General features: G+C 39.2%; 3 protein-coding genes across 6 annotated transcripts in view; 2 read left to right on the top strand and 1 right to left on the bottom strand.

The window, feature by feature from the left end:
* The first annotated feature begins 720 nt into the window (after positions 1–720).
* ndc1 (NDC1 transmembrane nucleoporin) lies at positions 721–11,198 on the top strand. Of its 2 annotated transcripts, XM_042497831.1 has the most exons (18): positions 721–844; positions 2,327–2,447; positions 2,534–2,635; positions 3,389–3,551; positions 3,632–3,767; positions 4,678–4,786; positions 5,265–5,316; positions 5,423–5,555; positions 6,417–6,509; positions 6,601–6,682; positions 6,797–6,958; positions 7,053–7,307; positions 7,818–7,930; positions 8,520–8,570; positions 9,533–9,596; positions 9,690–9,790; positions 10,812–10,972; positions 11,067–11,198. In XM_042497831.1, the coding sequence occupies exons 1-18, from the start codon at positions 806–808 to the stop codon at positions 11,128–11,130; spliced, it is 2,001 nt and encodes a 666-aa protein (XP_042353765.1). In that variant the 5' UTR covers positions 721–805; the 3' UTR covers positions 11,131–11,198. The 2 variants fall into 2 exon arrangements, with proteins under 2 accessions (XP_042353765.1, XP_042353766.1); XM_042497832.1 differs by lacking the exon at positions 8,520–8,570 and having other exon boundaries at positions 11,067–11,197.
* dcaf8 (DDB1 and CUL4 associated factor 8) lies at positions 11,183–26,732 on the bottom strand. 2 transcript variants are annotated; one of them, XR_006106394.1, is made up of 14 exons: positions 26,489–26,732; positions 25,927–26,000; positions 25,721–25,816; positions 23,805–24,442; positions 23,482–23,622; positions 22,277–22,371; positions 21,804–21,914; positions 20,567–20,697; positions 19,919–20,026; positions 19,580–19,710; positions 18,740–18,859; positions 18,026–18,142; positions 16,325–16,484; positions 11,183–11,206 (listed from the first exon to the last, which is right to left on the bottom strand). XR_006106394.1 is itself a non-coding variant. In XM_042497833.1 (13 exons), the coding sequence occupies exons 2-13, from the start codon at positions 25,961–25,963 to the stop codon at positions 16,377–16,379; spliced, it is 1,833 nt and encodes a 610-aa protein (XP_042353767.1). In that variant the 5' UTR covers positions 25,964–26,000; positions 26,489–26,732; the 3' UTR covers positions 15,019–16,376. The 2 variants fall into 2 exon arrangements, 1 of the variants encoding a protein (XP_042353767.1); XM_042497833.1 differs by lacking the exon at positions 11,183–11,206 and having other exon boundaries at positions 15,019–16,484.
* LOC121951493 (guanine nucleotide exchange factor VAV3-like) overlaps positions 25,826–27,259 on the top strand; it is a 68,794-nt gene continuing 67,360 nt past the window's right edge. The window contains exon 1 of one of the 2 annotated variants that reach the window (XM_042497827.1): positions 25,826–25,883. In XM_042497827.1, coding sequence (XP_042353761.1) covers positions 25,863–25,883 — 21 coding nt within the window. In that variant the 5' untranslated portion in view covers positions 25,826–25,862. Of the gene's footprint in view, positions 25,884–26,020; positions 26,086–27,259 lie in introns of those variants that run through there. The other variant, XM_042497829.1, reaches the window with a different exon arrangement.

The following is a 27,259-nucleotide window of genomic DNA, read 5'->3' as shown; positions in this document are numbered from 1 at the left end:
TTTAACCATGCCTGCATTGGCCAGACTTTACAAATGTACACATATTTTTTGTTGGACAAGCTCATTAACCCTTTGAAACCTGGATCAGCATCAGATGTTCTTGTGATGCATACAGACACACATACTATTTCAGCCTTTGAACCCTGAGCGAGCAAGTAGGTTTAATTGTCTTTGAAAACATGGGGGGGAAAGGCAGTAAGCAAATTGCAAGAAATGGGTAAAAGGTGACAAGAAAAAAAAACAAAACAAAACGAAAATGTTTGTTAAAAATAGGAGAAAGAAGCAAACAAATATTAGAAAATTATTAATGTAAAAAATAAAAACAAATAAAATAAAATAATTTATTGTGAAAATGTCCAGAAATTATATTTATGAGTCTTAGAATTATATATTAAAAATGCTAATATATTATATATATATAAATGTATTACCTTTTTCAGGTAATTTACTTGTTTGTTTTTGTTTTGTACTTCCTTTTTGTGCTAATTTTAAGTAATTTTCTTATAACTTGGTCCCGGTCTCAAGTTAGAATTTTGCCGTCGAGTTAAGGGGCTTATCGACTTCTTCTTCCCATGTTTTTAAAAGAAATCAGGCCACTGTGCTCGGGTTTCAAAGGGTTAAACTGAATCCTCGTGGCTGTTACACTAACAACAGGCAGGAATACGGACACCATTCAGTCGGGGGTCCTTCAGAGGTCCTTTGAATGCATGTGGCGCGCGATATGGGAAACAGTGGAAAATAGTTTGACAGCAGGAGAGCTGAGGAGATTTTTAACGTCGTTTAGCTCTCCGTTTATCCAAACAACATGTTTTCTGCAGAGCAAAGTTGTTGGTTTGTCCGCAAGGTGAGTCTGTGAACTCCTCATTCATAAAAACTATAGAAATGTGTCGCGTGATCCAGCGCGCTAATCGAAGTAGCCTCTGTCTGTTTATGCTAGTTTTTGTGAGCGAAGCTAACGTTTGTTTTTAGACATAAAAACACAAAAACAAGTGACAGAACAAGAAAGGAAATATACCCGAGAAACAAACATTTGGCTGATTATATAAGCTTATATTAGATCGAGAAAAAGAGTCGGATAAGTGAAAAGTAAAGGGGATAATCAAGAACAAAGTAACTTTGAATATGTGATGTTTTCATGACATGTCAATATACAGTTCATACGTTTTCTATTAACTTAATCCTTTATATAATTTAGAGATTAATGTTGAAAAAATTAAACAAATCGAGGAATTATAATGATCATTTACGGCATAGGAAAAAGGCGAAATTTTTAGCGAAAGTTTTAGCCAGTTTCATAAGGAAGACTTTTAATACATTTCTCCGTTTTAAATTGAATTTTCATTCATTAAGTGTCATTGTGACTGATGATTGTAATTCTACCATAATCTGGAGGTCTTTCAGACGTGTATGTTATGGTGTACACAAAAAAAAAGAAAAGTTGCTCAGAAGTTTATATCCAGAAGAAAAAAAAATCCTTGGCTGCAATTAACGATTACTTTCATTATTAATTCATCTCTTGATTATTTTCTTGACATGCCCAAATAATGCCTTTTAAAAGTATTTTGAAATGCTATGAGTTCAATTTTAAACTAAATTCTGGATGTAAAAAGTCCTGGATGATGACAGTGATAATAATAACTTTTCTTCTATGGCGCCTTTAAAAACAGAGTTTACAAAGTGCTTTGACAGACTAAGTAAAGTAAAAGCAATAATCCCAAAGGTAAATAACAACAGAAGCCAAACGATGATCCCAAACTTAGGCCAGACAAGAACTAAGATAGAATTTAACAGATCAGAGGCAAAAATATATTAGAAAGAAGACCGATTATAATGAGAAATAGAGAAAAAAAAAAATAAAAACACCATACCAATGAAAGTAAATACAATAAAAAAAAAAAAAGAATAAAAGCAGTAAACACAGGATTTACTACTACTGCTACTACTTTTACTTCTACTACTACTACTACTTCTACTATAATATTAATGAACAGGATCAAGACAGAATGTAAAGACAAATTGAACAATAATTTAAAAGACCAATTAAAAGATGAACATAACATACAATCTGTGTCCCTAATTGTGTTTGCGACATTTATTAACATTATATAAACGAATGGTTGAAACGACCAGCAATGTCATGTCTTAACTCCTCACACATGAGTGTGTTACTGCTTCTCCTATCACTCAGGTTTACATCACAGGTTTTGCGAGTAGGCAAAGTCGTAACAGGGATTGTAAGGAGAAGAGTCATAGTCTTAACGGCTACCATTCTGTTAATGATTGTGTGTTTGTTATGTATATCATAATGACTGACTGCTCTGTTTAGGTGATTTGCTGGAGAGCTGTGGCCAGTATTGCCTGGGCTGTCCTGTTGTTGCCTCCCATCACAGCAGTTTTTGTAATCCTCAGCAGGTTCAGCCTCCTCCACCCCATCCAGACGACATCAGGTCAGTCACCACCTTCATTGTAAGCTTTGACTCATGGCTTTCTAAAGTTACATGAAGCTCAACCTAAACCGCTTTTTCCATCACAGAATGCCTCTCCTTCTTAACGAGCGCAAGCGCCATCTTCTCCTTCATCCTGCTGTGTGGAGTGATCATCATGGTGGGGTTCCTGAACCTGGAGTATTACACAGGTGAGTGGCAAATACTGCAGAAAGTTAACGGAAAGTTTCCTCTATGTGATTTGTTGTTGTTTACCTTGGTATGATTGACATGGTCCTCCAGTTGCTAGGTAGTGCTGGGTCCGCTCCATTTTCAGTGCGCTGGTGCACTGCTTAATAATAATCAATTTGAACACATTACTCATAGCAAATTTGCTTGCACTAATTGCCTGTTACTTAATGCATTGCATTAGGGATTTATTGACCCCCTATGTACCTGGGCGTTGCCTCAGATCAGCGGGTGCAGCTCTGCTCGTTGTTCCCTGTTCTCGGCTTGTTATGAAAGAGAAAGATGACAACGCCTTTGCTGTCAGAGCCCCCAAACTGTGGAATACTTTGCCTCCTGAGATCAGACTTGCTACATTATTAACATCTATTAAATCCTCTCTTAAGACTTTCTTTTATGCGAAAGCATTTATTTATATTTAATATGTTTCTTTTCCTAGGTTTCATCATCCCTCTGTGGCCATTGTACGCTACTTTAAAAAAAAATAAATTCCCCAGTATTAATATATGATCACAGTATAATCTTAGCCAACTCATTTAGTGTGACATACATTGCTAAAATTGCACTTCTCGTCAGTGTTGAGTCTAAATAATATACCTGCACATTCATATGATGCTGCGCTGGAAACGGTGTCCAGATCGCCAAATACAAGAAAATCTGACAGCCAGCACACGATTGTCTTTGGTTGTAACTTGATTGTTTGATCTGTTTCTCTTCAGTCATCCCAACCATTGCATGCTCAAAAATTGCCCTGTTGGGTCAGCTGCTCCACCCTCGTCAGTTTGTCAACTCCCTGGTCCACTGCATCATGGGAATAATCGTGGCTTGGTGTTGTGCCGTCACCATCGGGGGCAGATATGAGACAGTCGCACAGACCAATGGGTAAGCAGTTAACACATGAAGCTATCATGTTGAGCTTTACATGCTTTATCCAGTGTCTAATTTTCTTAATTTGTCTTCAGCACTGACGGTTCCCCTCTGATGTGTCTGAATGAATTTCACCTCATTCTTCTGCTGGCTGGAGCCTTTGTTGGGTTCTCTCACAGTCTGCTGGGTGTGATCCACAACATGAATTATGTCTCTTTTCACACTGTTCAGGTATGTGATGTTAGTTGAACTCAGTTAAATTCCATTTGTTATTTGTCCCATTGTAAGTGTAAGTGTAAAATATAATAAAACACAAAAAGCACAAACAATATGACACAGAAACATACAACAGTTGACATTAATTTGTACACAGGGTGACTTGCACCTATGCACACTCAATCTCCACGGCAGCATATTAATAAATGTCCACCATAACTCCATAGGGCCAATAACAATTAAGTAGGTGTTAAAAATGACTTCTCCTAATAACATAAACCATTTTCAGCACCTTCACCTTTTATTTAATTACACAAGGAATAGTGTAAAACACTTTATATGTTAGATATTTTTGATGGTCTTGAAGATATGAAGTCGACTTTGGGCTAGCTATCTAATTTTTCTTGCGATTTACTTGTTACGTTTTTTTTTTATCAGGTATTGAAGAGATAAATCATTATGCAGAGTGACTGTATATATTACAGTTTTTAAGTTTGTGTTGATTGCTGTGTGTTGTTTTGGTGTCGTGTTTAGTCAAACTGCGAGTATGAATGTTATGTAATGTGTATTTATGTAACATTGTAAATGAAAATAATTGAGACCCCAGGAAGAGTAGCTAAAACAGAAGCTAATGGGGATCTTAATAAACAAACAAACCTTCAACAGGTCCTGACAGTAACAATGATGCAGCATCAGGACCGATACCATACAGGCCGACACTGCAGTCTAGCACACAAGTAGAATATGTGCTGTTACTGTGACTCTCACATCATCATTAATACTACAATTACAATATGTAAACGTTGACTCATTTATCTGACACATGATGATGCAAAGATTTGACATTTAAAAGCTATTTTTTATCTCTTTTTATGGTGTTTATGGTGGTTTACGGTCTGTGTTCACCCTTTGTTATTTCCCCCAGCAATACAAATACCTTCGATTTAAGGGATCCCTGCCTTTGGTGGTGAAGTGCAGCGCCACTCAAGCACTTTACTCTGTCAGGAACTTCATTGTTGTGTATTTCTTTTTGGGTAAGTGATCTCTATGTAAAAATGTAATTTCAGTAACACTGCAATCCTACACCTTAGTACAAACTGCGAGTTAAAATGTTAATGATCGTCTTCCAAGTAGACTCTTAAAGGAATAGTTCACCCCCAAAATAAAAATTTGTCCATCATTTACTCAACTAGCATTACACTGAATTCATGAAGTAAACAAAGAATCCAAAAATTGAGAAAGTTTTTGATGAATTTGAAGTCATAGGTGACGACGTTTAACAACAGCAAAACTATATAAAAGCATCAGTTTACAAAAGCACCAAAAGCATTCAAGAAAAACACTTTTCTCCACCAATTTAACACAACACGGGGCGAGTAATTGATATATAAATAGGTGGGGCTGAAGTCTTCCTGCATGCTTATATTTATTGTTCAGTCATTTTGTTTTCAACCTTTTCTGTACAAAGTTGTTACCAGTGTTAAACACAGGATTTCAATTTATTTTGAACAGGATATGTTCCAAAAGCATGGATTTGTAAAACACTGAATCTTAATTTAAACAGGTCAGTATAAATACTATCTTAGATATGATTAAACATACTCGCAGCCACACAATGCTGCCTCCTGGACTGCTTTAATGTGTTATTTGTGTGTTATCTCCACCTCCAGCTCTGTCCACCCTCTTGACAGTATAGCTGGTCTGCTGGACCTGTCCCTGCTCTACCACCTGTGGATCAGTGCCAGCTTCCTGCTCTTCACGTGGCACATCACACTGCTGCTCTTTAGGATCTTTGTAACTGAGGTATGTGTATCCATAAAGGTCAAATTTATACAATCACAATAAGAGCAAATACAAAGGTCTCACTGTGCTTAAGTGAATTTTCCACATTTTTATATTATTTCTTTTATTTTACCACTTAACCAAAGATGAAAGTGACAGCTGGCTGTGGTGAACGACATAAAATATCATAGACTCGGCCCAGTTCTAATAATCAAATCTGACGGTGTCTGTGATGTAGAGTGCTGTGTTGTAAAGATAACCTCTTTGCCTTTTTAAAATATGTAGTAACACTGGGGGGCAATGTTGTCATTGCTTTGAATGTTACGTATGCAGGGAGTGCTGTGCACAGGGTCCCTGCAGATCCTTCAAAAGTCTTTAGAGGCACTGATCATTCTAAAAATAAGGCCTTAATTGGTCTTAAAATGTCTTAATGTAAAGTTTTAAAAGCGCTAAGATATAAAATGTATAACTTTGTGAGTCTTTTTGTATGATATTACATTGTTAAATGTCAAATTAATAAATAACTTAAAAAAAAGAATTTACAAAATACCACTTGCATTGCTGTTTTCCAAAAGTCATGTTTTATATTTAAGTAAATATGTGGACAAATACTTTCTCCCTAACCCTAAGTAACTGGTGTCTGTTTTTTTCTTTCATTTCCCCCTCCCTCCAGTTTTGGCTTTAGTGAAATCAGTCTTAAATTTAATTCTGTTGACATGGAAAAAGTCTTAAAAACTTGCCTTCCACTTGCTGTAAGCTATAGGAGCCCTGCACTCCTCTGGATTATAATGTTCATGATAAAATCCCCAGAATTCATCTCACGTGATCATTAAAGTTACCTCTAAGGAAGTATGTTTTCTAATATATTTCTGTAATGTGCAGGTGTACAGTTTTCCTGTGCAGTCGTCTTTTACTGAGGACGCCCACCAGTGTCTTCCTAAAGTTCTTACCGACAAGCAGCCGATGATATTAAAGGTAGATGAAAAGAATATATTCTCCTCTTTTTTTTGATACTTACTGATTATTAAGTTTGGGTGTAGTAACTTGTCCTTTTTCCACATTATAGTTTCTAGCTCTGCAGGACTTGGCTCTACTGTCTCAACACTCCCCATCTCGACGCTGTGAGGTCTTCAGTCTGAGTCAGCCAGGTTTGTCATGTTGTCTACACAGAAATGAGGTTCTTTCTTTAACTGTTTTTGAAAGTCTTTTGATGTTTGGATTACATCTAAATGTATGTATCTTTTCATCCTTGTCTTCTCCAGGTGGGCATGCTCATAACTGGAATGCCATCAGTAAGGAGTGTCTGTCTCTGCTGGCTGATCTGACCCAGAGACTCGTAGCCTATCACGACACTGTAGCAACCAACGGCAGAGCCAAATCACTGTCGTCTGGGAGCGAACGGAAGACTTCATCTGAGACATCGGGTATTTTGCTACAAAACATTAATAAACTTAATGGTTCATGATCAGTCTCCTTTATCATTTTAGTCCCACTTTTCTCTCTTAAAAATAACCTCAGGTACAGAGGATCTGATGAGCCCGAGGCCCACTTATCTGATGAAAACTCCAGCTTCAGTCTTTGCACGCTCCATTGTTGGCGGCGCTCCGCAGAGCCCTCTGACGGCACCGTTCACTCCTGATCTGGACAGCCCCTTTGCTTCTCCGGCCCTGCGGCGTCTCACTGCTCCTGTGGACCAGTGCTCGCCGTGGTTCGGCACAGTGCAGAGCCCACACGTCATGAGGAGAGTGCCAAAACTTTGGTCCACCTCCACAGGTAAGAGGAGGCTAATGAAAGACATGTCACTCAGATTAACACTTTAAAGTCCGATTTTAGCCAGTAAATGACAACGTTTTACCTCTTATGATCTGTTCTTTGTAGGTGTGAAAGTTATTAGATTAGTAGAAGTAATATTTAGATGTAATTTTCACCTTTTTATATATTTTCACCCCAAATGACAGAGGCTTTATCCGCACTAATGCATGTTCATTGTACACAGCATTTTAACCCTTTGAAACCTGAGCAGAAATGGCTTAATTTCAATAAAAAACATTGGAAGAAGCTGACAAACTTTACAAGAATAGCCCAGAAATAAGTAAAAAGTTACAAGAAAATTGCAAAATAACATCAACAAGAAATTGGTTAAACGGTTACAAGAAAATTACCTGAAAATAAGTCAAAAATTCTAATTACATAAGTTTCGCAGCAGGTAGATGATTGATCAGTACCTGCATATGGAGCTTTTTCTCTGCTGGTTCCCATTTATGACCTAATGTCTCTGTGCAGATTCACAGGCCAATGGCAGTCCCATGGCATCCCCCGCCTCAGTTCCTAGTCCCAAACAGGAACCGTCTAAACCAAGTCTCCTGGCTCAGTTCCTCCAGAACAGAAAAGAACAGGTACTTCAGTCTTGTTACAATATGGAATTACAATATAGATTTGAGTATATTTTATACAGCATTGACAAAAGGCTTTTCATACTTAACTTTTATTAACCTCTGGCTAACAATAGTTATACAAAGAGGTCTGTCTTGTATGATTTTTGTAACTTTTGCAAAACCGGCAGTCTGACAGTAATCTCCTGCTTTACGCCGTGATTGGCCAGGTTGTGTACAGGTGTGAAAATGGAAAGAGCTCCTTTTGCTCTTTTTTTTCCTCTTTCCTCATTTTCAGCTCAGTGGCACCAATCACTTCTGTGCTGGCACCAGACAGATGAGACAGGAGAAAATTAGAAATGTGTCCTGTCTGTAGCCTGGTTACTGATGTCCTTTCACTCATTATTACTTCTGCCTTATAAAGCAAAGGTCAAATAATCCGCTTTTGTTCTGATAGACTGTACATCCATATTAAGAGTCCAAGATTTGGACTTTTTGGGGTGGTCTTAGCTTCAGGTTAAGTGTGAAAAGTCGTTATTTCTACATGTGTGTTACATACTCTTTCAGTGGATGTGAAAACAAAACAATTTTATACTTGAATTGTTCCATTCAGGTTAAAAATTTCTTGGCAAAGCGGGTGCTGATAATGTATTTGTTTAACAAGGTAAGGATGTGTGGCATGTGCATGGTGTCTTCTGCACAGTGTGAGGGGCTCCCTGCATGCTCTCAACATACACAGTAGATTTTCATGTAGTTTTAGCAAATCTAACAACCCCATCCTGTACGCATCACTAATTTAACTCCTGGTTTTGGGCTTGATTGTGCACACATTACTAATGTTGCTCTTTTCCATCCCCTTAGCTGTCACAAGAGCCTCACTAATTACTTGAAAAGCTTGATTTAAGGAGTTGTGCAATACATGTGTCATGCAAGTGTTGTCTGTACCAATCAAATGTGGAGAACTCATGCCCTTGTGATCTTATCATTAATGTGAGGTACTGATTATCACAGCCAAATATTGTACTTGCATTGCACCATTTCCTATATGTAGAAATTAGTCTGGGTAGCTGTGCTTTCTGGGGTTTCTGTATATGCCATATGCATGTTGTAGATGCACGATAATATCGACACAACGTTGGTATCTGCAGATACTGGCTTTCGTAATAATAAAAATAACTCAAATATCAAAATTCTGCCAATATGCTGATTTCTGTTGATATCACAAACCAATTTTATTTTTATTGACAAAGTAAACATGTACAAAACATCAAACTTAATTTGAAGTATTTTTCTTATTTTGCACAATTAAAGAATATTACATACACTAAAAAGCATAAAATTTCATGTCTCCATCTGCTGGTGGGCCATCACAATAAGAGTTTGCATAATATGTTTATTTCACTACAGAAGAGACTTAATGATCATTAAAAGTAGGTTTGGGGGAAAAAGTGGATATATTGATATCAATCATCAGCCAAATTAGTTGTTAAATATCACATATTGGCAAAAAAATTTATATCCTGCATCCCTAGTGGTAGTGTAGTCTCACTAAAACCTGTCCATCTTCTGGTAAACGTGCTTTTGTCTTCAGTAGAGACTCGTACCAGCTAACATCGTCTCTTACAGCTTCCAGAAGCCTCCAGTCAAGCTCTGTTTGCAGACAGCCAGGCTCACATCTGGGCTTTAGAAGGTGAGAGGAGATGGTGAACTTCATTTGATATGAATCATACAAACTGTTGAGACAACATTTGCATCACTGTGTCCTCTAAACATCCTCCTGCAGGTCTGTCTTACCTTGTTCAAGCCTCCTTCTCAGAGGACCAGTTTGGGGTTGTACAGACTACATTACCCAGCATTCTCAGTTGCATGCTGGCCTTACAAGAGGTAAGCAGAGATGGTTTTATTGCAGCTGTCCCGAGAGCACATATTGGTGTAACAGCAATGATGAACCAACCCTGACTGCTATCAGATTTCATTGTCCAGCTGTATTGTCCTGAGTGTGTGAATTGGCTTCGCGAGTACAAATCTGGAGCTGAACTTTAAAACAAACATACTGTTCAGTGTTTTGTGCTTTCTGAGATTTGAGAAAATCAAAGGGGCCAGTTATTCTAAACACATTTTGTTTTTAAACATGGTGTTAATCTGTGTATGGTGGAGAGCATACATTCATGACACTGCCGGTTTCTTTGCTGTTAATTACAGAAAGTTATGATATTACACTCTTGGTCTAATTGAAACTGTTTTTAACCAGCATTACATCTATACTCCTCTTTTCTTGTTTTATTTTCTTTTTTCTTTTAAAACAGGGAAATATATTTATAAAAGTAAATAAAATGATATATACTACTATTACTACTTATATTACTACTTGTTTTTTATATATTAGTTATCCAATCTCTCTTTCAGACTGTTTGCCAACTAAATTTGTAAAGGTTTAGTGCTGCTTGGATGGAGACAGCTGGTATTTTGTGTCATTGTATCATGCCGGAAAAGGAGTTAAAATTAGTGTTTCCAGCCGGGTGCTTTATCAGAACTGGTAAATACTTGTGACCACTAGAGAGCCATATGTCTGGGGAGTGAATGCTGATTGTAACCTTAAATACAAAAGCCAGATGTTAGTGGGTTTTTTTGTACAGTGAGAAAGAGCTTAACAGGCAAACAGGAGGCTCAGACAAGCAAGAGTTTTTCTGAATCTGTGTAACACACCGTTTGAACTAAATTTTAACTGCTGATATTCACTCTACAGGTGCAAGTTAACAGATTCAATTCTGAAGTATTATTACATGTTCTTTTCACAAGTAGCAAAGACTTCAGGGAAACAGTTATACAGATACTGCACTTAGTGCAACAACAGATCGTTGTGCACCCACTGACAGCAGTTGTGTCCTGTCCTTCCTGTCTTCAGGCAGTAGATCGCCACTTCAAGCTGCCTCACGCCTCCAGTAAACCCGTCAGGTCGGCCAGCAGCATGGGAGACTCCACTCACAAAACACTGCGCTTTGCTCTCAGGGCCACGCTCAAGACCGCCATCTACAGGATAACAACCACTTTTGGAAATCACTTAAAGTAAGGCCTGTCATTAGAATTAACAGTCTTCAAATCATTAAAAAAGATAATGCTGAGTTTAGTCATTTGTAACGTATATTTTTTAAATCCTCAGTGCTGTTCAGATGTCTGCAGAGCACCGGAAAAGATTGCAGCAGTTTCTGGAGTACAAGGAATAAAACACCTGAGACTCGACTCTTGTGCCTTCAGTTTTGCGTGCGTGCGTGCAAGTGTGTGTGTGTGTGTGTGTGTGTGCATTTGCATTAGTGAGGCAACAAGCTAACGCCATGGTAGTGCCTCTTTTAATATTTATGTCTGCACTGCGTCATGGCGGATTGTGTTTGATAGGCTAGATCACATCTCCTACATATGTGACGTGTTGAGCTTCCTGCCCAACTAACAGACTGAAAACAGGCTGGAAGCCCAACTGTTGCCTCCCGTGTTCGAGAGATTGAAACTGTCTTACTGTATAAATAAGCAACTCACTCAAAAAGATACTTCATTTGTATTACAAGAAAATCAAATCAATTTAAATTTGATTTTCATCGACTGGGATGAGTTGTAGAGAGGTGTTTGTGCTGCATTCGTACTAAATTACATAAGTGTTTTTTTGTTTCACACTTCATCAGCTGTCTTTTCTTTTATTCTTGTCATTTCAAAACATTTTGCTTTTTTTGTGAGGAGTGAGAGGAAGTGGGATGTGTCAGAGTGTTTAGAAAAGAAGCTGCGTTCTTGTAACTTTCACTGGTGTCTGAAATGTGGTCTGGAATTTTTTTTTTTCTTTTTTAGATCTGGTTTTGTTCTAAACACCAGCCTGGAGAACTAGTTTACTGTGAGCTGTGCGCATCAGTCCAGGTTCTCTACCTTAAAAATACACCAGATTCACAGATCAGACACCTCTTGTTTGTACATGTTTACTGTTTGTTTTTGTCAGTTTTCATGTGATATAAGGGTGTTTTTCATGTCAGATCAGGGATGGAGATTTGGTGAGACTGGTAACAAGTATTGGAGTTTAAATTTCCACTCAGAGACCTGTTGAATAAAACAATATCTAAATATCATTTGCCAGGTTTTTTTTTGTAATTTCTTGGCTCAAACAAGCCAATTACAAATGATCATCTGCACCCTTCTTTATGTAGATGAAGTTTTACCACATTTGAGTTTCTATTACACAATAGAAAACACAAATGAAGGTAGAGTGGAGGGTGTTGACAGACCTAAAGGCAGTTCTGTACACAAAAGTTACCTGGGAGTCCCTGAAGTGCTGAAGAAGATGCAGAAAGTCGTGAAATAATGGAAACTGATTTTTAAAAATGGTATTAAAATGTTTAGAAATCACAAAGAATCGGTGGTCAGCTCTATTATCCTTTTTTCTCTTTCTTTTTTAACCCTTTATTCACCATTTAGTGCATGCATATAACTAAATACAAAGTCAACAATGATATTGGATTGGGTACTGGTTAAAAGTAAAAAAGCAACAACAATAATGAACATAAAAGATGCTTAAAAAAAGTTTTGAAAAAAAAGGGAAAACAAACAAAAGACGATGAAAGCATACAAATAAAGTGTTGATTGCTTGGGTTTCTTTACATTTAATGTAAGAGTTTGCAGGATGAGTCAGCTTTGGTGTTATCAACGCTTTCTGCTCATGACTATGCACATATACTTCATCAGGGTACTAAGTACTGAAACTGTCACCCTAAAACTCCCCAAATAATCTTAACTTGTCATAGTAGGAATAAAGCTCTTGGGAGATGTTTTGCCTGTTGGGCTCTTCCAGAAAACACAGGTAAAACTATTTTTGGTAACGATGGCTCAGTTCCATCCAAAGTGTCCCGGTGAAGCTGCAGGCACAACAGCAGCACTCTGGAACTATGTCACCTGAATGCAGTTGTCCTTGATTAATGTCATCAGTTACACCTGTGCTTTTTACTTCGATGGAAAGCCCAAATTTCTGCTGTGAAAAAGGTGAGTAAGCAAAGCAAAAACTAACACTCTTGCACTGCACAAAAGGAAGATGCAACAGAAGTTATGGTACATAGATAATAAGGAAAGGCATTTATATATAAGAATAAGAAAGTGCCTGATCAGTAGAATCAGTGGGGGACGCAGTAAATTGAATTCATCTCTGCACCTTACTGGCTCACATCCAAGCAGAATGTGTGATGTCTGTAATTAAATTGAGACTGTGGATAGTTTTTGCATTGAGAAAGCATTTATTTAGGGTCTTTTATTATGGACTTTTTCTGGCTATGACAGTGTGCCAGCTATTGAGCCTTTCAGCACCTGCAGACCAGATCTCACTGTGCATGTGTTGTACCCCAATTGGTTAATTTGAAACTATGACTTCTCTCTGGAGCCACCTTGTGAGATCCTCTTTTTAAACTATTTTTTTAATGCACTCTGTGTGCCTTATTTCCATTCAAAGCCCCCCCCAAAATCTGTGCAAATCAAATAATTTTAATTTTGACTTTATTGTTTGGCAGGGCCCCTGGCACCCTATTGTGGCCCCTGTGCCCCCCCGCCAAGTTTAGTATCACTTTCTTAGGCTCTGCTGCACAGATTGTGGCCATTCTTTCAAAAATCTTCAAAAACATCACTAACTTAACAGAAGCACAGTATGCAATCATTCAAATACCTGACAAATATGGGCACAAAATATCGATCTCTTGGATTAATTCAAAGACATAACTGTAAGTGTGAGCTGTCAGAAACTTGCATGGCTTAAACTGTTGTAGATGTGAATGTTTCTGGCAGCGTGCAAAAAATAAGAATAGTACCTCTTATGTCAACCAATGAATGAAATCTATACATATGATATGAATAAGAGACAGAATGAGACCATAAAAAAACAACAACATCAAGAGCACTGTCTTTTTGTTTATTGCACGAATCGTACATATTTCCAACTCAACTGGTAGAACGCAATAATAGGCAGTGGTGGACAAAAAATTGTTCATCAAATGCCTTATTATGTATACAAGATGCCAAAAATAGCCAGTGGGAAAAAATCTGGATATAACTGTTTCAAATGATGGATTAAGACCTAGAAAGGAAATACTGTTTTTTTGTTGTTTTTTTTTTTCTTGAATCAGAACTTTAATACTTGAAATGAAAGCTGTTCTGTTCGTAACAGAGGGAAGTCATTCAGAAAAGGAACGAAACTGAAGAAAAATGGTGTCTCAAGTGGACTTTTTTCTCTGGATTTTAAAAGTACTTTATCCTTATATAGAATATAAACCTCTGCATCAATACCAATCAAATGTTTTGACATCTTTTTTTTTCTTCTTTGAAGTCAAACAGCATTTGCTAAAGTTCATTTATTTTTTTTAGTTTTTTTTTTTTACAGATTTAATATATATTTATATATGTACATATAAATTCAACTAACTAGAGTTCTCATAGAAAATGAGAAAAGCTGGACTTTATCGCTCTCACACAACAAATGACTGGCAAGCATATTGACCCCGCCGCCCCCCTTCCCTCCTCCCAGTCGTCCTCTTTGAGCCGTTAATGCAGCACACACACACACGTTTCCTCACAAGCGGTGCGCTGGCTGCAAACACACGACCTGGTTCAAATGTTTGTCTGAAAAAAAAAACAAACAACCCAAGTAATTCAGCAATTGATTTTTGACTCTTAGCATCACAGGTGGGTTTTAACCCTTTGAAACCTGGATCGACATCACTTTTCTTGCGTTGTGTTCAGATGTGTTTCACCCCTGAACCCTGAGCAAATTAGTTTGATTTTTGGAAGAAAAAAAAGAGGGGGAATAAAGGCAATAAGCAAGTTGGGAAGAAATGTCCTGAAAACAGCATGAAATTATAAGATTTAGAAATCTAATTCTATAAAAACTGCCAGAAAATGTCCAGACAACTATTTATAATTACCATAACTGTATTTATTCATTTTTTGACGGAAAATATATATATATATTTGTTTTAATTTCAGGTCATTTCCTTGTGTTTTTTTAATGTTTGTTTTAACTTTTCCCTTTTTTTTTCTTCTAATTTTCAGGTAATTTTCTTGTACTTTTTAGTGACTGGCTACTTTCTGGGTCATTTCTTCTTAGATGTAGTCATTGCCTTCTTTCCATGTTTTTGAAACATATCAATCCAATTTGCCCAGGTTTTAAAGGATTAAGGAACCACATTATTAATCTAATCTCAATTGGCACATAGGCAGTGTTCAATTGGGATTTGATCCAGGTCGGTTCTGGCTCTTTAAAATAAGTTCCCCCAACAGATACCAACATCAGTCCTTGTCCTTTGCACATGCTGAACACCATCTACCTCAACATCTGAATTCCTGTCAGATGGGTGTCAGGATGGAGAGAGAGAGGAAGAAGAGGAAGGAGAAAGAGGAAAAGGCTGGTGGAAGCAAAAAAACTCTCCTTTTCCTCAGTCAAAAAACTCTTAAGTGCAAAATGTCTCCCCACTCCAAAAAGAAAAGAAAAAAATCAATAGAAATAAACTTAACTGTTGGTTTTCCAATGAATGATACAGCTCTTTCCCCCCAAAGTCACACACTCAGTGCACGTTTTGTCTGTGTCTCAAACTAAAGCGTCCCTGATTCAAAGTGCACTCAGTAGTGAGGTGGGGAGCGTGATGGAAAGAGGAGGCGAGGGAGTAGCTTCGAGGGGCAGCATGTAGGGTGATGCAGCATGTAGGGATTTAGTAGTCCTCGGAGAGTAAATGAGTGAAAAATGCAACCTGCTGCACAAACTCGGGGCCAGAAATCAGTAAGAGACTGGGGCGATGCCGTGAGGGGACGCTGGGGTTTCCCTCTGAATTCAAATCTTAAAAGGAAGTCACATTTAGGGGATAGTTTGAAGGTACGATTCTGCACCCTTCCTCCCTGCTGAACCTCCCTTCATCAGCACAGAGAGCTGGAGAGCGAGAGGTGTGTTACTAAGAGAGTGGGGGATCGTGTGCTGGTGATGTATAGCTTCCTACAGGGTATCTAAAGAGGAGGTGCTTGTTGCCATACACTCACAGTACATTGTTCTGGGGCTATGCAGAGCATATAGATAATGTATGGACAAGCAGGGGCCTCCGAGTGGTTTATAGGGATGTAAGCACTCACTAGACACCTCTTTGTACAATTCTCAAAAATCAGGATTCTGGTAGTGTGTATGCAAGTCTGTAGTCGTCTTTTGCACACTCACAACTGCTGGGAAACCAGGCGTTAAGCATCTCTGTCACTCAAAAGTATGTTTAAGTAAATGTGTGTTTTTATGTTTGTATGTGTGTAAAAACTGAAAAAAGAAAAAAAAAAAGTCTGTGGCTCGTCAGTGTTTGAGTGTGCCAGTGTGTCAATAGTGCTTGCCTATGTGCATCAATTCAAGGGCAATAAAGTGTGTATTTATGTAAGTGTGTGTGTGTGTGTGTGTGTGTGTGTGTGTGTGTGTGTGTGTGTGTGTGGCTCAGGAGGACATGCACTGGACGTGGTCTGGACCTCCCTCCTCTTCATCAGAGGAATCTGGAGAGCTCCAGGACTCATCTGTGTCTGCGTCTGCACCCTCACGGCGAGCCTGTATCGAGACAAAGGAGAAGAAAACAGAGAAAAGTAAGAAGACTTGTCAACCTGGTTCTCAATGTTGGAAACTCTACTCCACATTTTCAGTGCAAAATTACCAGTAATTCCACACTGGATTTAGCCTGGGAACCACACGAATCTGCAAACTCATGTTTAATTTGCTCGAGCAGATGCGTCTGGTCCCCCTCCTATTTAAACAGATTTCCAGTCGGGCCAATTAAAAACGTTTATCTAATATGGGGCATCTTTAAGACGACAACTGCCAGCTAGCAGAGCCTTCCCGCTTACTGCAAAATATGTGATGGTATCATTTAGGCTCGCACACCCTCGGGACACGACAGCAAGCACAAACATAGCTCAGTAAAGATGAGCAACGTTGGAGCATTTTTGAAAACAAACACGCAGCTTATTGGGAACTCTTTGTTGAAGTACTATTTTCACACTTGGGTAGCAAAAACGGCAACATTCGTTCACAGACATAGACCCCCTTTACACCTTTCATTAAAATGTCTCATATCCAGATTGTCTAATTGACAGCAGACACTTCGTCTCATCTTGTTGACTCTATGCACGAGTGTCTTGAATATCCATAAGCTTTCTCATAACTGTCTGACTTAGCTTGCTAATAGCTGCTACCTCACTGGTCTGAAATGGCCGTGCGCAATTCTGCATTTCTGCCCAAATAGTTGTTCTATGTGGACTGAAAATGCAATCGTATTTACCCATGTTCAATGTGGTCACAATGCTCACTGACCACCTCCGGAGGTGGTATGGCTGATTGGATCACAATACATCCTTGATGCATTTAGTCCTGCACTTTCATGTGGTTAAGTGCTATCTGACTGCAGACCAAACACCCAAAATGCATGTTGATGCAAGGTCGAAAGGGGGTTATACTGATGCTACACTATCACAGCTCATCTCTATAGCAGTAGTCACACTCCAGTCTGTTTACACTTTTCCGTCGCTCAGGGCTACATCACATTTCATTGCTTTGATTAGTTGTAGGTTTATCTAATTGTGCCCAAATGCATTTTGAACAATGGCCATTGATAACACCCATTTTAAATTGAGATTTAATTGAGATGTTTCAGACTAAGGCCATGTTTAGAGATGACAACGGCCCTACTAAAAAAAAATATCTGCATTCATATGATAGCATTATTAGAACAATCGTTGTATACACGGATCCACAAAAAACAACAGGAAGTGCTTTAGTATGCATGCAAGGCCAGTAGCTGGCGGTGTAACTTTGTAATGACACATCATAGAAGAACACTACGTGCCTGCACATAAGGGCGTTCTTCAGAGCATTGCCCGTTTACAGTGTTTGCTGTGTAAAGTTTAATGTTTAATGCAAGAACTGTTGCTGTGTAAACTGCAATTTGGTCTGGAGATATCGGGCTACACTGGAATATCAACAGGGTATTTTCTTACCTGTATGTTCAATGCTCATGTCTTTTCAAACTCACCCCCCCCCCCAAAACACAAATAACATCTGCTGCATTTGGTTTGTTGTAGTGTTGGGGAGCTCACCCTCGGAGGCCGTCTGTTCCTCATGTGTCTCATCAGGAACCACAGCAGCTGGGTATCGTACTGCTCACCGTGGCGCACGCTGTCCTCATCCCGCTCCCGCTTGTTTTTCTTCATCACCTTGACGAACACAACAAACAGGTAGGAAAATGGGGAAAGGAACATGCAACTTAGAAACGATAACATTTTTGCAACCAAAGTGAGGCCGTTAAACAGCCTTACCATAACCACCATAATCTATATAACACAGCCAGTCATTGCATAAGAAAATATATGTTTTACATCCTGGATTTTATTTTTTGTAGTTTTGGCCTTCATTCCTGTTATGCAAAGTTATGATAACACTTTAACCTGCAGAGCCACTGCAGAAACTATAACATGCAACTTTACCCTGGTCAATCAAAAGAATTAAAATGACCCCAAATAGTAATTATAATATCTATTACAATACAGAGCTACCAAAGCTGGAATTACAATGGATAGTTGTGACTAATTCACTTTCAAATTCACTTTCACTTTCAAAAGTGCTTTAGACAAAGAAGTTAAGCAGGGTTTCTTAAATGTCCCACTAATATTTTGATGCGCAAAGACTTTCAGTGGTTGCTCTGCATCCTTATGTATCTACAAAAGAGTGGAAAAAAATGTTACCACAACCAACAGAATGATGGCCAGGACTATAAAAAGCAGGATGGAATAAAATAGAGCAGGACAGAATACCTCTTTTAGACCCTTGAGTCCCGTGGGGCTTTCAGCTGTGGGCGCCCACAGTTTGATGTCGTGGTCCAGCCCACTGGTGGCCATACCCGGCAGGTGGGGATGTGGCTCCAAACAGTTCACCTGTAGTGCAAAGTGCAAGTGCAGTTTTTATCAGTCAACAGACTTTTGGAGTTTACACAAAAATACAAATTAAATAGATATAAAAGGATCTACAGTGTGTGACCAAATTAGACAAACTGAACGAAAAAAAAAAACAACTTTGGAAAAAAAAACCCAAAATAAAATAAACAATAAAAAAAACCATCCAACTTAACAGGCAGCTACCCACAACCCACTGCGGCACTGCAATCCTTCTTCGACAGACATATGCATTAGGGATCGACGAATATTGGTTTTTAAGGGCTGAAACCGGTTATTAGTACTAATGAGACTAATAATTGATATTTGTCAAAATTTAGAATTTGGAATATAACAAACTTCAACACAAACCTTTACTTAAATGCCTTTAGCAAATGAAACACTCAACATCATATACAGAAAGTTCCCAGCAACATTTTTTATAAAGCTCATTGAAAATTTAAATAAAAACGGAAGAAACTGAGTACAGCAGCAGTCTTTGACTTTAAGCCACGCTGTAATCGCCAGCATATGTGGGCTCGTCCAGTTACGCAGAATGAGCTGAGCCGCTACGATAAAACCCGTTATTGTCAACCCAAACTCTGTTTCAGTAAGACGACAAGTGCATTTTTAACAAAAGAAAACCCATAAAGTCATGTATACAGCCTTTCCAAAGTCATCTTTGAAACCCAACAAAAGCATTTAATATTCTTTTTGACTCACCACTCCTCCCCTGTCTCCCTCCATAAACTGGACGATGCGAGCAGAGTGCTTGTCCCACAGGTAGATGTGTCCGCAGTCACTGCCGCTGACCACAAACTCACTGCACGGACCGTAAAAGTTCACGCCCTTCACTGTGACAAAGAGGTGAAGATGAGAATTATATACTGTGTGATAACCACAGTCCTGCAGTGCAAACTGAGGAAAAAAATGCTCAGTTTTCATCGGCCAAATCTTAACAGTCACTCGTCAGCCAAATGCTTGTAAAGCTGGCCATCTTGGATAAGTTAGCACTTTATTACTGTAGTAAATTTGTGCTGTAATTGACACAGAATTTAACACCTGTAGCATTATTACGGTGTCCCTTGTATCTCCTGCGGTAGTCAGCCCCGTCACTGTGGTTGGAGTCAAACAGGTAGATGTCCTCGTCATTATAACTGGCCAGGAGCTCTGCACACACAAAGAGAGTCAAAAAAATCCCTTCAATTCCATAAAGGCAGAAGATGGACATAGCTTTTCATCACAAAGATTCAAGCTCAGTTGAGTTGTGGATCTCAGAAAAAATCTTAATTGGACATAAGTAAAATCCCATAACTGTCTCTAAAGTTGATCTTACTGGTGTTTGGCAAATACGAGAACACTGTTAAGGCTCTCTGGGATGGATCTCATTCTGTTTGAGTCTCACTGATATTGCAGTGTGGTTGCATCAGGAGGAAGGGCAGAAGTTTGGCCATTTTTGGACACTGAGTTAAGCAAGCGTGAGGTGTAGGGCTCATTATTTTCAATATTTCTAAAATATATTCAGAGTATGGTATAATTAGGTAAAGATAATCACAATTCATTCAAATATAAATGTGAAACAAGATTATGGGGATTGCAAGGAAATGAAATCACACCATAGAGATGTAGAATAATTTCCATGCAAGTTGTTTCATGTATTTTTACTTTGTGTATGATAGAATAATGTAAGTTTTATTTTTATTGTTTTACCTGTGCCATCGTGGCTGTACACAAGGCAAGTTATGTTGGTTTTGGACTCGCTGGATACCAGATGTGAAGGACAAAACTTTTTCAGTACACCATTGTTATCATTCTCATTGATCTTCCTCTGGTCATAAATCCTACAGGGGGCGAAGAGAGGAGAAAGTGAGAGAAGAGCAAAACAATTAAGAAGTTAAAGGGGTAGTTCTGCCTTTTTGAGGTGGAGTTATATGGTGTACTTGTCCAGGGTCAGTGTATTACACACAGCAGATGGCAGCTGGCACGCCTCCAATTTAGGGAAGTGACAGGAGTGCTGACATGAAAGCTGAGCAACATACAAGGACAGCTGCAAATCATATTTTAACCACCTAAAAAAATCTATATCAGTTTAAGTGTATGCTGTATTGACAGTATTTTTCACTGCTTCACCTTTCCATAAGACAGCTTGTACTGACAGGGGAGTTATTAACTTCTTCAGTTCCCCATCTATGCTCTTGTCAAAGCCACCAGACTCCACTGACAAAACTGTAACTTTAACTCAATAAAACAGCCGCAGTTCCTCATTGGAAATCACTATCTGAGAGTTAGATAAAGTACTAAAAATATTCCAAAGAGCATACATTTAACCCTCGGGGTCTGCTTTAATAGTACACATACTCGTATCGCTTAAAAATTACATTATATTAATGTTATTTTCTACTTTCATTGAGTTTATGTTTTAAACAATATCAGTCCTTATCACAAATATCAAATATTAATTAATTTTCAGAATCATAACCCTTAAAATGTCAGGTTTTTCTCATGATGCCACTATGTTTTAGAGGAACCCGGTGGAAATAACATGTATTTTCTCTGTCTGCCAAATATGGTAAAAAAAAAAAAAAGACATAAGATGTAAAACAGTAAAAAAAAAATTATAAATTCCAAGGCAAAAGCCCAGAATGACACCAAGAAATAATACAATATATGACCAAAAAATTAAGAATGACATGCAAAACGCACCACACGTTCCCGAAAGGTTAAAGCTGTTATACTTCTGTGCCGAACACCAGCATTCTCCAAACTGAGGGCGTGTTGACTGCCATCTACTGTATGTAACACGCTGACTATGGATAAGTACCTCATACAACCCCACCACAAAAGATCTGAGCTAACATCTAAGAGACAGTAATAAACAATATCAAATATTACTGTCCTGCTTCTATGTTTAAAATAACCAACACTAGAACCACAACCGGCCTCATACCTCACATACTGATCTCTTCCGCCCACAGCAAAGTGGTGTGTCTTTGCTGGGTTGACGAAAATGGTGTACAGCCCCACTTTTTTATCACCCTCCTTTACAACCACCAGTTTACTGCCGCACACATTTAAGGAGACACAAAGGAAAAACACGTATTAGCTCTGGCATGGGGAAGTTGTAAAAATCATGACGAAACATGGCAAACACAGAAAAACTGGCTGGCAAAGAGGAACATGTTAAACAGTGGGTGTTCACCAACACTGAAACACAGGATATTTGAAAACTGTGGCCTAAACAGGACAGAGTTGTTTCAATACCAGCGACTGTCTTAATAGAAAACAATGAGTATTATGTTGTGGGTTATGATATTTTGTCCAACTATTTTAAATGCTAGTCTGGTCAGAAAACCAACATAAAATCTACTTCCTGAGATGATTAAATTTAATCTAACGGTAAACTTTAACAGAATTACTCACTTGGCAGGGCGGTCAAGACGCAGGTCAATACCAAACACCACAGCATCCTCTCCAGCAGAAAGAAAGGAGCAGGGGGAATCTGGCTCCAGGGCAAGCTGAAACAAAAAAAATAAAATAAAAAAAACACGCCCGGAGTGGAGACTGTGCTTAATCACAAGGCTTTCAGAGACTTAAATACACTTACAACAGCTGCAACCTATGGCACAAAAACCATGAAAGGATACTTTACATATTTTCTACTCTATTATTACAATGTGAGTTGTATGTGTAAATCAACTGTGGTAAACTTCCCTCCATCTCAGCAGTACCTAGATATCCCTCCTCCCTCCACAGCAAAACTGCTGAATAATGTAAACTGATGCAAAAGACATACTCCGGCAGAGTTTCGCTGGTTCTTGGGTAGGGCTGTGGGGCTGTACTCGAATTATGCCAGTCAAATCAGATTCGGCTGTTCAAAGTGGATATTTGATGATGTTTTTAAATTTTAAAGTTTGAACTGGCTCTGCAGAACGTTCAGTGTGACGGCAGCCTTAACGCAATATAGCAAACAAGCTAACTGCGTTTATGATGGGTTGCAAATGCGCAACATTTTTCTGTCTTGAGCCAGAGACCGTGTTGTATTAACTTTTCGTGAGCTGTTACTTAAAAAACTAAAACCCCTTTTAAGCAAAAGGTCTCTCTTTGCTCCCCCTCCGTGCCGCTGCCTGCATACCTGCAGCTCACTGTACTAAAGATAGGCGTGAAAGTCAAGAGCACTCACTCAGGTGCTTTCACAGTGAAAAAAAAATTGATCCAAAGGTAAAACTAAGCAGCGCTGATTGAATATATAAACCAAGATTCTGTTACTGAGTTGCATATTTCTGGGCTCAAATGTTTCCGGACACAAGTTTTATCTTACTGTTTAATAGTTCTCCAAGATTATCTCTTGCTGACCGGCCACCACTGTTTCACATGTACGAGTTTGCACTGCTTCACCCCCCCAGCAGGGCTTTTATTGTGCAGCGCACTGAATTTTGGTAGTTGTAGTTTTTCTACCACTTGAGCAAAAGCACACTTTTCTGTTTTCTCTGGTCATGTAGCATCAATTTCAAAAGTATTTGCGTCTTCCTGCTGCAGAGACGGCCCTTTTTTACAAGAAGTGCATCTTTCCGGCATTGAAATACGTCTTTAATTCTTACATTCGCACATGCAGTACAAACACTCACCTTGTGTGCTGCCCCTTTATGCTGTGCTACCCGCTTGGTGTTCTTGCACCGCTGTGTGGCAGAGAGCTCAGCCACTCTGATCTGACCGTCTCGAGCACACATGGCCAAGGTGGAGTCACCACTGTGAGGCAGGAACTTTGCCTGTGTACATTGAGGGCAGAGAGAGGACTTATTTTAAACTTGTCATCACGACAGTCACTGTTATTAGTCACTCAATCACTCACTTCAAAGTGCGTCTACTCACCTGTCATTTAGTATTGATTAATATTGAGTAGGCAGATTTTTTTTTCTCTCAAAAAGTAAATATTTTTCTTTTCCTTTACCTGAAAGACGTTGCTCTTGTGGCCACTGTCAAACTCCAGCTCAGCACGACGGATAGCCCAGTCCCAGATCACGACCCGCAGGTCATCGCTGCCTGAAGCCAGGCGTGTGCCTGATGGGTTGAAGTGCAACGTGTTGACGCAGCCCGTGTGCCTCTCCAGTCGGCCCTGGAGCTCCAGCCTCTGCACTAGACCGCGGGCCCCACACACACGCCTCACAAACTGATGCGAGTCCCTGCCGATCTCCCTGGAGCGCAGTGAGGGTATGGCCCGCCATATAGGGCCACGCAGGTCACGGAGCTCTGCTCCCAGCCACGCCTCCATAGCCTCGTCATCATCGTCATCATCTTTCTGCTCTTCTTCATCCTCATCGTCATCGTCCTCTGAGCTGGTGGAGTGATTGGTACCACCGCCAGGTCTATTCCTCTTTCTAGCCGCCCTTTTCCCGCCGTCTTTATCCTTTGCTCTCTCCCGTCGGCCGCCCTCGCTCTCTCTTTCACCGTCCTCAGTCAGGGAATAAAGGCCGCTGCCATCCATGCTGTCTGTGTCTTCTTCATCCTCTCCCTCTCTGTTTGCGCCGGTCTCTACATCCACATCTGGCATAGGCTTGTCTCCAGACGCCTCTCCTGTTTCTTTGGGAGCTACAGAAATAGGAAAAAGCCTGAGCCATGGAGGATAAGGTTAAGACATCACTGCCTCACTGGGAGATTCAACGAAAGTTGTGAAACCGCTGCACAATCTTTACTGTATACTATATCAGTGACTGCAGTTACATGCATGTGATAATAATAACCCGTTTATGAGGATTATCCTGGTTCTGATCATTTTCAGAATATGGTGCTGACATGAGCCCAAAGAAATTGGGTTATTCACATTCCTAGTTACTTTCAGAGTACTCTAGCTAGCATATTTGGGTTTTTCATAAATGGAATAAGGTGCTTGCATGTTCAAACACTTAAACATATTCCATCATAAACTTGTTACTCATGTCCATGTGAACGCACTCAATGTTGAGTTCAGGGGCGTCATAGTGGGGGAAAAAGTGGGACTGATTTCCCGGGCCCAAATCGGCAGGGAACCCTTGAAAACCCTGCAATAAAAATTTGGATTCTGTTTGCAATTTTTTTATTTCAAATAATTAGTGCCAAATCAATTCAAAATGGCTGAATAAACCTGTTGAGGGACTGAACTTTGTACAAAGAAACCGTAGGAACTCTCTGAGGCCCCTTTCAGCCCTTAAAAACGCAAAATGATTTAAATAGTTGTGTTTCCTAAAGATTACCTTCTGGAACCCGGTTTCAAAAGTCTGTGTTTTGAGGCCACTGTCGTGTGAACGAATGGCCAAGCGCAACAAAAGTTTCATGCAAAAACGGCTGCGGTGTAAATGGTCCCTGAGTTTGAAAGAGACACTGAATAATTAAGGTATATATAAAGAGATGTAACCACCTTTAAATTTTCACAGCCATCTTTCCATGCTGCTTTCTGCTGTTTACCTGTTCTCTGGCCTGTCTGCAACAATGAACTAACACACAAAAAAAACAAAAAACAACAACAAAAAAAAAATCATACTCAAGTGTGGTAAGCACGTTTACCTGTGTTTAAAAAACCCTGTGTGCACTCGCTAATTTTGGTGGAAAACAGGCATTAAAACATTTCAAAAGGTGCGTGAGAGAGACATAGATCAAGAGCTGAGGGGCTGGGGGGCTGGGGGCCTGCAAAGACTGCTTATGCATAGGGCCCAGAATTTGCTGATACAACACTGGTTGAGCTCCACCAGGCTGCAAAAATATAGAGAAGATAAAACTCCAATAACGTTAGGAATAGCAAAATAAAGTATCCCAGCAACAAATGCGTTTAAATATTAACAAATTACCAAACGATGTCAGCAGCTGATGAAGATTACAAAAATGAGGTTTTACCATCTTGAGAAGAAGACTGTGTTTGTCCCTCTTTGCTTGCAGAGGCGTCTGTCTCTTTGTTTTGATCTTCTCCTGGTTCTTTCTCTTCAGAGCCACCTAAACCGAAACATGTCCTCTTGATTATCTCTCGGCGCTCAGGAGCATGACAGCTGGCACAGTTATGGTCAGTATAAATAGTGAGTTATTTTCTTGCACTGATCCTTTACCGTTAAGCGCAGTGGATTTGCCGTCAGCCTCAGCCATCCTGTCTCCTTTGTCCTGCGTCGACCCGAGGAAGAACCTTAGAAAGAGAAAACCAACACTTAGGTTGTTTATTGAACAAAATTACGAGTTTGAATAAGACGACAGACAAGTTGTGCGCATAAGTAAGCCGACATATTTGCTCGCACTCGCTGAACTGTTGTCAAGTCCGGACGTCGCACTGAAAGCCGTAGAGCACAAGTTACCTGTTAGCTTCCAAACTAACAGCGAGGCTAATTTTAACACCTACCTACCGCTGCCTGCGACCACAAAAACAATCCAACTCGCTTGGCAGCTGGCTCACAGGCCCGACTAATGCCCTGTTTTGCTTTGTGATACCATGTAATGCATTGTCCTCTGCAGCGCTCGACTACTTGACAGTGTTATTACCGCGAGCTAATGCTAACTAGCCTACGTGCGGCTAATGAAAATTGAAACTAAATGTCAGAGCAGCAGCCAAACAGCTGGTTGTCCAAAAAAAGCGAGCTAGCACTGCTTGTAGTGGCTAACTAGCATAGCTTGCGTTACCTCTACTTGAAGGCCCGACGAGGCGTACTTCTTAGTTTAGTCCTAATCTTTATTGCAGATTTATTTTCTCCACCTCGCTACTTAGCAGCTGAGCTAAGTGCCTTGACTAGGGATTTTCTGACCGTAAATACACGACATTAGGAATGCGTGCATAAAGATTTTTTTGGTAAAAGACAGACTATAACCCGAGCTAACTGCGTTGACACAAGGTTGACTGCTCTGTTTATGTTTTGACGGTTCAGCTTCTTCTTTTTTTTTTTTTTTTAGTTCCATTTCCGGTGTCGTGCTTGCTTCGTTTTTTTCACCGGAAGTTTACATAGGAGGTGCGCGAGGCCATATAAAAATGACAAAAACAACAGCAAAGAATAATAAAATAATAATCATGATAATACATGTTTTGAAACATCGGTATATCCCCTATTTATTAATATTTAGGCTATTTAATGTTGAGGTTATTAATTACTCTTTTAATGTATCATTTTAGAATGTATTTTCTTAATGAATGAAATTCTTCATTAGTTTGTTATAATAATAATAATAATAATATAATAATAATAACAATAGCACATCTTCTGAAACCCTAATAACGAAATATTTTGAATATTATTCTGAATCCATTATATTCTTAATTTATTTTTCTTGGCTATGGTTTAGCAGCCCCAGCAGAATAACTAGCTAACTAAATACACAAATATTTCTATTACTACTATTGTTCTACTACTACTACTGATCTCTTATGAATATAAGTTGTTGTCCTTCATTTTTTTTTTA

The sequence above is a fragment of the Plectropomus leopardus genome, chromosome 12 (genome assembly GCF_008729295.1).
Source record: "Plectropomus leopardus isolate mb chromosome 12, YSFRI_Pleo_2.0, whole genome shotgun sequence".
Taxonomy (NCBI): Eukaryota; Metazoa; Chordata; class Actinopteri; order Perciformes; family Serranidae; genus Plectropomus; species Plectropomus leopardus.
This window is presented reverse-complemented; position numbering and strand designations above follow the sequence as displayed.